Source organism: Pseudophryne corroboree, chromosome 6 (assembly GCF_028390025.1).
Source record: "Pseudophryne corroboree isolate aPseCor3 chromosome 6, aPseCor3.hap2, whole genome shotgun sequence".
In the NCBI taxonomy this organism is placed as follows: Eukaryota; Metazoa; Chordata; class Amphibia; order Anura; family Myobatrachidae; genus Pseudophryne; species Pseudophryne corroboree.
In genome coordinates this window covers 346,564,914-346,577,842 of record NC_086449.1, presented here as the reverse complement: position 1 = coordinate 346,577,842, position 12,929 = coordinate 346,564,914, and the positions used below count along the sequence as shown (strand labels likewise).

General features: G+C 44.6%; 1 protein-coding gene across 2 annotated transcripts in view; it reads right to left on the bottom strand.

The window, feature by feature from the left end:
• The window catches only part of USP3 (ubiquitin specific peptidase 3), a 118,658-nt gene extending 105,936 nt beyond the window's left edge, over nucleotides 1-12,722 (bottom strand). The window contains exon 1 of one of the 2 annotated variants that reach the window (XM_063926537.1): nucleotides 12,484-12,722. In XM_063926537.1, the coding sequence (XP_063782607.1) occupies nucleotides 12,484-12,637 (154 nt within the window). In that variant the 5' untranslated portion in view covers nucleotides 12,638-12,722. The remainder of the gene's footprint in view (nucleotides 1-12,483) is intronic. The other variant, XM_063926536.1, reaches the window with a different exon arrangement.
• Nucleotides 12,723-12,929: the final 207 nt, after the last annotated feature.

Genomic DNA, 12,929 nt, shown 5'->3' with positions numbered 1-12,929 from the left:
GATAGTAGTGCCATCAATAGATAATGAGATTGTAGGAGGTGAGGTTATGAGGGAGGGAAGATGATCAGCTCGGTCTTAGACATGTTAAAGTTTAAGAAAGCGCTGGGACATCCACAGGAAGAGGTAGCAGAGAGACAGTTGGAGATACGAGTGAGGAGAGCAGGGGAGAGGTCTGGAGAGGAAAGATAGATTTGGGTGTCATCAGCGTAGAGATGATATTGGAAACCAAAAGAACTAATGAGCTTACCTAGTGAGGACGTATAGAGAGAGAAGAGGACCAAGGACCGAACCTTGGGGTACCCCTACAGTTAGTGGAAGTGAGGGGGAGATGGAGTCATGAGAGGAGACAGAGAAAGAACGGACAGAAAGGTAGGAGGACAGCCAAGAGAGGGCAGTGTCACGTAGACCAATGGAGTGAAGATTTTGCAGTAGGAGTTTGAACACTGCTGATTGGCATTCTCAATTGCTTGGATATCTTTTTATATCCCTTTCCTGTTTTATACAGTTCAATTACCTTTTCCCGCAAATCCTTTGACAATTCTTTTGCTTTCCCCATGACTCAGAATCCAGACACGTCAGTGCAACACTGGATGAAAGATGCAAGGGTCTTTCAGGAGTCCGGAAACTCACTGACCTTTTATACACACATTGATTACAAGCAAACAGATCACATGTGAGGATGGTTACCTTTAGTAGCCATTCAAACCTGTTTGTGTCAACTTGTGTGCATGTTATCAGGCCAAAATCTCCAGGGTATGTAAACTTTTGATCAGGGTCATTTGGGTAATTTCTGTTGTCGTTATGATTTAAAAAGAGTAAACACAGTTGTTTGACAATAAATGGCATCACCCAACCACTAACAATGAGTGAAAGAAAAGTTTGTGAGTTATCATTCATATTCTCTGACAAATGGCCAGCAAATTACAAATTCTGCTAGGGTATGTAAACTTATGAGCACAACTGTATATTTTACGGTTCCTAAAGAAAATAAATAAATAAAATACCACTTCAATACAAAAAAAAAAAAGTTTAAAAACATTGAAAAAATGTTCAGCACTTCTAAATATGCAGGAACATTAAGCATTAGATGAACATAAAAACTCCTACAGAATTGTGCTGTACATTAAAACTGAGAAATTCAAATGATGGAATACGGAAAATTATAATTTATATGCACTAATTTATATCTAGCAGGTACAGACATTAAGTAATCATTCACAGCATTCTCTGCTCCATGGGAGCTTACAGTCTAGGGGGGTAATTCAGAGTTGATCACAGCAGCAAATTTGTTAGCAGTTGGGTAAAACCATGGGGGTCATTCCGAGTTGATCGCACCAAACAACTTTTTGCTGCTGGTGCGATCAACTAATCTCCGCCTATGGGGGACTGTATTTTAGCATAGCAGGGCTGCTAACACTTGTGCAGCCCTGCTATGCTAAAAACATTTCATGTTAAATAACAGCAGCCCTGGACATACTTACCCTGTGCGACGGATCCAGCGATGATGGGGCCGGCTTTGACGTCAGACATCCGCCCTCCTGGACACGCCTGCGTTTTCCTTAATACTCCCCGAAAACAGCCGCCAACGGACAGGTGACGCCCCGGAACGCCTTCCTTCTGTCAATCTTCTTGCGGTTGCCACTGCAACCGCTTTCTTCGTTTCCAGCGTCGTAGACCGCGCAACGACGTGCGTGAACAATGCGCGCGCCACACATGCGCAGTTCCGACCCGATCACACCGCTGCGAGGAAGTGCAGCGTGCGATCGGGTCGGAATGACCCCCCATGTGCACTGCAGGGGGGAGCAGATGTAACATGTACAGAGAGAGTTAGATTTGGGTGAGGTGTGTTCAAACTGAAATCTAAATTGCGGTGTAAAAATAAAGCAGCCAGTATTTACCCTGCACAGAAACAAAATAACCCACCGAAATCTGTATCTCTCTGCAAATGCACATACACTACACTCCAGTGTAGTAAGCATTTGTTTTGGGGGTGTGAACACTGTGGTAAAAAAAAAAAAAAAAAAATCGGTATTGGCATATTCAGTTCAAAAGGCAAGGCCAGCAGTTCTGAAAATTTTGTAATGCGCAGTGCAAGTGGAGTTCATTACGTCACATTTTGGATATAGAAAATATCTGTATTTAAAACTTGTGAATTTACAGAAGCCCATTAAGCGTAGAGAAATTGAATGGTGGCAGGCAAGCACAACCTGAGAACAGGGTAGGGTGTTACCTATGTTACTAATGAGGTCACCTGGACACGGTGGGCAAGCCGTTACTTATGGCCATAACTATGCGAAGAACTTCGCTTAAAATGCAAAATTTTATTGCAACGATTAATATTAATAAATTGGTAATGTTTGAATTGTGCACCTGCAACCTTTTTCTTTGTATGCAGTTCTACTGAAAGGTCTCCGCAGGGTCGCACCTCTCATTACCGGTGTGCACCCCAGGACCCCTCCCCTGTTACCTATGTGCAGCAAGCCCCGGGAAGTTGTGACCTAATGGGACTTTGATCCATACCCAGATACACTTCTTAGAAGCCGTATCTTTTGCAGGTACTGGAGGTCTAGAATTAAAGGTACTAGCAAATTATGGTAATGATACCTGCAGCACTATCAGATTGTCTGCTTACAAACTGACCCATCCAGCTGACCGTACATAAAGGGAGATCTATTATTGGGGTTCTATCATCATGCTGCTAAAGCTGCTCCTGCTCTTACTGAGGCCATGAAAGAAGCAATTACACCAAGATGTCTTTTGGAGTAGCTTCCAGGGGGAATAAGACTGATGCACACAGCGCAATGTGTCTACTACCTACAGAAAAGTCAGCTATGACTGAGGGGTGCACCAATTTTTCTGGGATCTCTTCAACGGAATAAAATAGGTTCCGCACATAAGCAACCTTGATTTCTGAACTTATTTTTATTTCTGAAAATATTGTGAACCACACCATGTATGTCATTCTTATGAAGTGTTTTATTAATTAAGCTTTGTCTAGCGGCTAGCCTATTCTGTGTTCTTATTGAACTTGTGTGCCCGTGCAGCTCGTGCTACTTGTTTCGTGGAAATAATAATAATTGTATATGTATTAAGCAGTAAGGGACTACCTAGAAGATACGGTCGTTAGGTCGACACAACATAGGTCGACAGTCGTTAGGTCGACAGTCATTAGGTCGACAGGGACACTAGGTCAATATGTACTAGGTCGACGGGTCAAAAGGTCGACATGAGTTTTTCACATTTGTAAAAATAAAATTTTGGACTTTCAAACTTTATGATCCATGTGGACTACAATTGGGAACGGTAACCTGTGCCGAGCGCAGCAAGGCACCTTGCCTGAAGCATGGCGAGCCATGCAAGGGGGCACGGTGCACTAATTGTGGTTCCCCGTCACTTTATGAAGAAAACTACACCCAAAAACCCATGTTGACCTTTTGACCTGTTGACCTAATTATCATGTCGACCTAGTGTCCCTGTCGCCCTTCAGTGGTCGACCTAATGACTGTCGACCCAATGACCCATACCCAGTGTCCGCACACTGAATCTTTTCCCTGCTGGCAACAGCTACCATGTCTGATTAACCGCAAATGCTACAGTAACCATAAACCACTGATAGAAATTTTCAGATTGAAGTATCTGGAGAATCAGCCAACCAGTCGTGACAAAATGTTGTATCTGCAGAACCATGTGTCATTTAAATAAATAATAATAATAATAATAATAATATGACCACCATCTCAGTCGCTTAGTAGAGGGCAAAAAACTCCTCCATCTGGTGATCTCTGCAAGATGCACTATGTCCTTGGTCAGCCCCAATGAAGGGAAAAGTCCCAAAAAAGGGAAACAGCCACAAAACCAAGCTTACTGTTTCTTAATAAGAATGGCGACAACGATGTACTGTATGCAGAGACTAAAGAAAAGTGATACTTTCCTAAGTGACTGATGTCATAAATGTTGAAGAACAATACAAGTGTCAAATTGCACTGGAACTAGATCATTCGACACTTATCTACTGATGATACATCTCCCTAGATGAGGCTCCTGCCATACAAAAATGATTGCCAAATGCACTGAATAACTGGACACTGTACTTGGTAACCTGATAATCTTCAGGTGCAGTGCTGGGTGGTCATCTAACCTTCAAAAGGACCACACATTACTCTTTAAATATTGTCAGGTCAACTAGCATTCTCTCTAAAATGCATATGGTAGCAAATTCAATGGTGTTTGGTCAAAAGAAGCAAGCTTGCGGCGTAATTATGGAACAGGATAGTGATAGGCAAAGTTTAAAAATGCTTTTTTATTCACCCAATCTAGAAAGAAGATGCTATATACATACCTCCAAGATTTTTCACGTGCTGCACCACTTCTTTGGAATTCCCTACCTCTCCCCCTCAGACTCTCCACCTCTCTACAAAACTTCAAACGGGCTCTGAAGACCCACTTCTTCACCAAACCCAGCCAAATCTCATCCTAACCCTCTGTTCTACACTCTCTATGTACCCCAACTGTGTCACCCCTGTCTGTCTACCCCTCCCCTCTTAGAATGTAAGCTCTCACGAGCAGGGCCCTCTTCCCTCATGTGCTTATCCTTTCTTACTTTAATAATCTTCAACTGCACCAATTCCATCAGTCTTCTGCCACCTGATACTTATTCCAGTGTCATCTGCTGATGTAACTATGTTTATTTACCCTGTACTTGTCCTATACTGTCATCAACTGTAAGTTGCTGTTTTCCTGTTTGATTATTTGTTTATGTACTCTGTAATTGGGCGCTGCGGAACCCTTGTGGCGCCATATAAATAAAGGATAATAATAATAATAATAATAATAATAATAATAATAATAATAATAATAATAATAATAATAATACCGATAAATAAGGATCACCACCACTGGTAATACAGGTTGAGTATCCCATATCCAAATATTCCGAAATACGGAATATTCCGAAATACGGACTTTTTTGAGTGAGAGTGAAATAGTGAAACCTTTGTTTTTTGATGGCTCAATGTACACAACCTTCGTTTAATACACAAAGTTATTAAAAAATAAGAATTTACTTACCGATAATTCTATTTCTCGTAGTCCGTAGTGGATGCTGGGGACTCCGTCAGGACCATGGGGATTAGCGGCTCCGCAGGAGACAGGGCACAAAAGTAAAAGCTTTTGGATCAGGTGGTGTGCACTGGCTCCTCCCCCTATGACCCTCCTCCAAGCCTCAGTTAGGATACTGTGCCCGGACGAGCGTACACAATAAGGAAGGATTTTGAATCCCGGGTAAGACTCATACCAGCCACACCAATCACACTGTACAACCTGTGATCTGAACCCAGTTAACAGCATGATAACAGCGGAGCCTCTGAAAAGATGGCTCACAACAATAATAACCCGATTTTTGTAACAATAACTATGTACAAGTATTGCAGACAATCCGCACTTGGGATGGGCGCCCAGCATCCACTACGGACTACGAGAAATAGAATTATCGGTAAGTAAATTCTTATTTTCTCTGACGTCCTAAGTGGATGCTGGGGACTCCGTCAGGACCATGGGGATTATACCAAAGCTCCCAAACGGGCGGGAGAGTGCGGATGACTCTGCAGCACCGAATGAGAGAACTCCAGGTCCTCCTCAGTCAGGGTGTGCCCCTGACCAAGTAGCTGCTCGGCAAAGTTGTAAAGCCGAGACCCCTCGGGCAGCCGCCCAAGATGAGCCCACCTTCCTTGTGGAATGGGCATTTACATATTTTGGCTGTGGCAGGCCTGCCACAGCATGTGCAAGCTGAATTGTACTACACATCCAACTAGCAATCGTCTGCTTAGAAGCAAGAGCACCCAGTTTATTGGGTGCATACAGGATAACAGCAAGTCAGTTTTCCTGACTCCAGCCGTCCTGGAAACCTATATTTTCAGGGCCCTGACAACATCTAGCAACTTGGAGTCCTCCAAGTCCCTAGTAGCCGCAGGTACCACAATAAGCTGGTTCAGGTGAAACACTGACACCACCTTAGGGAGAAACTGGGGACGAGTCCGCAGCTCTGCCCTGTCCGAATGGACAATCAGATATGGGCTTTTGTGAGACAAAGCCGCCAATTCTGACACTCGCCTGGCCGAGGCCAGGGCCAACAGCATGGTCACTTTCCATGTGAGATATTTCAAATCCACAGATTTGAGCGGTTTAAACCAATGTGATTTGAGGAATCCCAGAACTACGTTGAGATCCCACAGTGCCACTGGAGGCACAAAAGGGGGTTGTATATGCAGTACTCCCTTGACAAACTTCTGGACTTCAGGAACTGAAGCCAATTCTTTCTGGAAGAAAATCGACAGGGCTGAAATTTGAACCTTAATGGACCCCCATTTGAGGCCCATAGACACTCCTGTTTGCAGGAAATGCAGGAATCGACCGAGTTGAAATTTCTTCGTGGGGCCTTCCTGGCCTCACACCACGCAACATATTTTCGCCACATGTGGTGATAATGTTGTGCGGTCACCTCCTTCCTGGCTTTGACCAGGGTAGGAATGACCTCTTCCGGAATGCCTTTTTCCCTTAGGATCCGGCGTTCAACCGCCATGCCGTCAAACGCAGCCGCGGTAAGTCTTGGAACAGACATGGTACTTGCTGAAGCAAGTCCCTTCTTAGCGGCAGAGGCCACGAGTCCTCTGTGAGCATCTCTTGAAGTTCCAGGTACCAAGTCCTTCTTGGCCAATCCGGAGCCACGAGTATAGTTCTTACTCCTCTACGTCTTATAATTCTCAGTACCTTGGGTATGAGAAGCAGAGGAGGGAACACATACACTGACTGGTACACCCACGGTGTTACCAGAGCGTCCACAGCTATTGCCTGAGGGTCTCTTGACCTGGCGCAATACCTGTCCAGTTTTTTGTTCAGGCGGGACGCCATCATGTCCACCTTTGGTCTTTCCCAATGGTTCACAATCATGTGGAAGACTTCCCGACTTGCAGTTTCTGCTATTGCCCTTCTGCTTCTTGTGCCGCCCTGTCTGTTTACGTGGGCGACTGCCGTGATGTTGTCCCACTGGATCAATACCGGCTGACCTTGAAGCAGAGGTCTTGCTAAGCTTAGAGCATTGTAACTTGCCCTTAGCTCCAGTATATTTATGTGGAGAGAATTCTCCAGACTTGATCACACTCCCTGGAAATTTTTTCCCTGTGTGACTGCTCCCCAGCCTCTCAGGCTGGCATCCCTGGTCACCAGGACCCTTCCTGAATGCCGAATCTGCGGCCCATTAGTAGATGAGCACTCTGCAGCCACCGCAGAAGAAACACCCTTGTCCTTGGAGACAGGGTTATCCGCTGATGCATCTGAAGATGCGATCCGGACCATTTTTCCAGCAGATCCCACTGAAAAGTTCTTGCGTGAAAACTGCCGAATGGAATCGCTTCGTAAGAAGCCACCATTTTTCCCAGGACCCTTGTGCAATGATGCACTGACACTTTTCCTGGTTTTAGGAGGTTCCTGACTAGCTCGGATAACTCCCTGGCTTTCTTCTCCGGGAGAAACACCCTTTTCTGGACTGTGTCCAGAATCATCCCTAGGAACAGCCGATGTGTCGTCGGAAACAACTGCGGTTTTGGAATATTTAGAATCCACCCGTGCTGTCGTAGAACTACTTGAGATAGTGCTACTCCGACCTCCAACTGTTCTCTGGACCTTGCTCTTATCAGGAGGTCGTCCATTTTCTTTGAAGAAGAATCATCATTTCGGCCATTACCTTGGTAAAGACCCGGGGTGCCGTGGACAATCCAAACGGCAGCGTCTGAAACTGATAGTGACAGTTCTGTACCACGAACCTGAGGTACCCTTGGTGAGAAGGGCAAATTGGGACATGGAGGTAAGTATCCCTGATGTCCCGGGACACCCTATAGTCCCCTTCTTCCTGGTTCGCTATCACTGCTCTGAGTGACTCCATCTTGATTTGAACCTTTGTAAGTGTTCAAATATTTCAGATTTAGAATAGGTCTCACCGAGCCTTCTGGCTTCAGTACCACAACATAGTGTGGAATAATACCCCTTTCCTTGTTGTAGGAGGGGTACTTTGATTATCACCTGCTGGGAATACAGCTTGTGAATTGTTTCCAATACTGCCTCCCTGTCGGAGGGAGACGTTGGTAAAGCAGACTTCAGGAACCTGCGAGGGGGAAACGTCTCGACTTTCCAATCTGTACCCCTGGGATCCTACTTGTAGGATCCAGGGGTCCTGTACGGCCCCAGCGTCATGCTGAGAAACTTGGCAGAAGCGGTGGAGGCTTCTGTTCCTGGGAATGGGCTGCCTGCTGCAGTCTTCTTCCCTTTCCTCTATCCCTGGGCAGATATGACTCTTATGGGGACGAAAGGACTGAGGCTGAAAAGACGGTGTCTTTTTCTGCAGAGATGTGACTTAGGGTAAAAACGGTGGATTTTCCAGCAGTTGCCGTGGCCACCAGGTCCGATGGACCGACCCCAAATAACTCCTCCCCTTTATACGGCAATACTTCTTTGTGCCGTTTGGAATCTGCATCACCTGACCACTGTCGTGTCCATAAACATCTTCTGGCAGATATGGACATCGCACTTACTCTTGATGCCAGAGTGCAAATATCCCTCTGTGCATCTCGTATATATAGAAATGCATCCTTTAAATGCTCTACAGTCAATAAAATACTGTCCCTGTCAAGGGTATCAATATTTTTAGTCAGGGAATCCGACCAAGCCACCCCAGCTCTGCACATCCAGGCTGAGGCGATCGCTGGTCGCAGTATAACACCAGTATGTGTGTATATACTTCTTAGGATATTTTCCAGCCTCCTATCAGTTGGCTCCTTGAGGACGGCCCTATCTGGAGACGGTACCGCCACTTGTTTTGATAAGCGTGTGAGCGCCTTATCCACCCTAAGGGGTGTTTCCCAACGCGCCCTAACTTCTGGCGGGAAAGGGTATACCGCCAATAAATTTTCTATCGGGGGAAACCCACGCATCATCACACACTTCATTTAATTTATCCGATTCAGGAAAAACTACAGGTAGTTTTTTCACACCCCACATAATACCCTTTTTTGTGGTACTTGTAGTATCAGAAATATGTAACACCTCCTTCATTGCCCTTAACAAGTAACGTGTGGCCCTAAAGGAAAATACGTTTGTTTCTTCACCGTCGACACTGAAATCAGTGTCCGTGTCTGTGTCGACCGACTGAGGTAAATGGGCGTTTTAAAGCCCCTGACGGTGTTTGAGACGCCTGGACAGGTACTATTTTGTTTGCCGGCCGTCTCTGTTGACATTATCACGTAATTCCTTGAATAAGCCATCCATTCCGGTGTCGACTCCCTAGAGAGTGACATCACCATTACAGGCAATTGCTCCGCCTCCTCACCAACATCGTCCTCATACATGTCGACACACACGTACCGACACACAGCACACACACAGGGAATGTTCTGATAGAGGACAGGACCCCACTAGCCCTTTGGGGAGACAGAGGGAGAGTTTGCCAGCACACACCACAAACGCTATAATTATACAGGGACAACCTTTATATAAGTGTTTTTCCCTTATAGCATTTTAATATATATAGTTATATCGCCAAATAAGTGCCCCCCCTCTCTGTTTTAACCCTGTTTCTGTAGTGCAGTACAGGGGAGAGCCTGGGAGCCTTCCCACCAGCATTTCTGTGAGGGAAAATGGCGCTGTGTGCTGAGGAGAATAGGCCCCGCCCCCTTTTCGGCGGGCTTCTTCTCCCGTTTTTCTGAGACCTGGCAGGGGTTAAATACATCCATATAGCCCCCAGGGGCTATATGTGATGTATTTTTAGCCAGAATAAGGTACTATCATTGCTGCCCAGGGCGCCCCCCCCAGCGCCCTGCACCCTCAGTGACCGCTGCTATGAAGTGTGCTGACAACAATGGCGCACAGCTGCAGTGCTGTGCGCTACCTTATGAAGACTGAAAAGTCTTCTGCCGCCGGTTTCTGGACCTCTTCACTTTTCGGCATCTGCAAGGGGGTCGGCGGCGCGGCTCCGGGACGAACCCCAGGGTGAGACCAGTGTTCCGACTCCCTCTGGAGCTAATGGTGTCCAGTAGCCTAAGAAGCCAATCCATCCTGCACGCAGGTGAGTTCACTTCTCTCCCCTAAGTCCCTCGATGCAGTGAGCCTGTTGCCAGCAGGACTCACTGAAAATAAAAAACCTAACAAAACTTTTACTCTAAGCAGCTCTTTAGGAGAGCCACCTAGATTGCACCCTTCTCGGCCGGGCACAAAAATCTAACTGAGGCTTGGAGGAGGGTCATAGGGGGAGGAGCCAGTGCACACCACCTGATCCAAAAGCTTTTACTTTTGTGCCCTGTCTCCTGCGGAGCCGCTAATCCCCATGGTCCTGACGGAGTCCCCAGCATCCACTTAGGACGTCAGAGAAATATTGTATTAAATGACCTTTAGGCTGTGTGTATAAGGTGTATATGAAACATAAATGAATTGTGTGAATTTAGACAAACTTTGTTTAATGCACAAAGTTATAAAAAATATTGGCTAAAATTACCTTCAGGCTGTGTGTATAAGGTGTATATGAAACATAAATGCATTCTGTGCTTAGATTTAGGTCCCATTGCCATGATATCTCATTATGGTATGCAATTATTCCAAAATACGGAAAAATCCGATATCCAAAATACCTCTGGTCCCAAGCATTTTGGATAAGGGATACTCAACCTGTATATATAAAAAAATTTTTTATAATAACTAGCTTTACATACAGCATCCTGAGAAGTCAATGAGAAGATGTTATCAGAGCAAATATGAGAAGTAAAAGGCAGATGGGGAGGAAAGAGTACCAGAGTGGTATTTACAAGCCAGCTACAAGCAGCCTCGCCCAAGGAAATCAGGATTCAGGAACCGCAACCACTGCAGTTGAATGACTTCTTCTAACAATAAGAGCATGTTCAAACACAGTCATCATCTCCCCACCTCTCCATCCTCTCTACTACACTCAGGCCCCCACCTAGGGATTTCCTAGTGCTAGCTAAATGAGAAAACAATCTGCACACAGGAAACCCTACAAGTATATTCCAACTTACACATTGTGGAAGCCGGTTATTAGTGCACAACACAAACATTTGTATATCGTAAAAGTGACAAATAGTGGGCACATGATTACCAACTACACAAATGCAGAAAGTGCCAAACGCAGGGGTATTTTTATTAGACTGGCTGCCTTAAAAGACAAAAAGTCTGTTGCCTCCATTTACTTGCTATATTTCATCACTTATTTTACGATATTCGCCATAAAGTCACACCGGCAGGTCCTGCACAAACTACAATATCTATATCTATATATATCTATATATATATATATATATATATATATATATATATATATATATATATATATATATATATATCTATATATATATATATATATATATATCTATATATATATATATATATCTATATATATATCTATATATATATCTATATATATATATCTATCTATATCTATCTATCTCGATTCCGTATATAACTAGTGTAGCAGATATCTAAAAAAGTGCAGTTCTATAATAGAACTCTTCCTTTTACATTTAACCACGTATACACAAAGCACCTTTATACCATTAAGTGCCAAACCTTAATCTTATTCAGTAATGAGGCTTGATGTGACGTTACTGATGAAATTCAGCACCACAGTGTGCACAGAATATGTAGGTCCAAAAACATGTAGTAAGCTTTCTAACACGCGTGATCGTATATCTTACTTTCACTTGGAGTAAACATCATTATCAGTAGCAGTTTAAGTGATATTATGATCTGTCACATACACAAATGATGTTGTATGAAAATTGATCATTACACAGTCATCAACACATAAACCTGCATGGAGCGACATTGGCAGACTGTGCAACAAAGAAAACAGGTCACATGCAGTACAGTAACAAGGAATAACTACATTCCCCATCATGTCGTATTTAGTACAAGATACTTGTTAGTTTTTAATGTTTATTACATATTTGTTTACAATATTTAATAAATCAAAGACAATACTAATTCTGATTTAAAAGTGCATATAAGATGTATAACAAAGTCTTGAATAGTGCAGTATTTCAATGTTGAAAAACACAGTAGGGACATTCCTAGATACAATGAATACAAAATCCTGGGCCAGTCCCTGGAAGTCAGGTACAGCTGGCGGTTACTGTACGATACATATGAATGACACTAGGTTATACAGTGTACAGTAGGGCAATAATACTGCCCTTCCATTACACTGCTGGTACTTGTATTCTCTTCACACCTATATTGTAGCTCCTTATACAGAACTGCTACATTCGGGTCCTGCTGATCCCCAGCAGCAGATTACACTGCTCTATCCGAGATGCACAATAACAATTCTCCACTAGGCCGCGGTTGAAGCCGGGGACTTGCCTGGTCGCCATAACCAGGCTGTGTTGCGTCATCTGCGGCTGGAGCGAAGGGACCCCTAGTGAAACTCACCGCTGCAACACCACGATGAGGGGGATCCGCTAGGAAAGGCGGCAGAGTCCGGAACAATGCAGACACTAGCGGTAAGGTGCGGGCACTCCATAGCGGTGCGGAGGAATACAGCAAGGTAAGACGATGCACAGGTCACCGGAACTTTTTCCACCATGAAGCACGAAGGCGTGGCTATATCACTCCGCCCACTGCGTCCTCAAAGTGGTTTCCCTAGTAACTGCGGTCTGTAGCTAAGGAAGAGGGGGCGTGCTGTATGTGACGCACGGTGTGTTTTCCAGCAGTGAGTGCTCGCTCAGATTATAACAGTGTGCACAGCAATCACAATTAGCGGATAGCTGACCCTGTCATGTCCATATCATGCTGGAAGTTAGAAAAAATAGAAACAGAATTTGACGGTAGATAAGAACCACTTGGCCCATCTAGTCTGCCCTCCCCCCCCCCCCCCA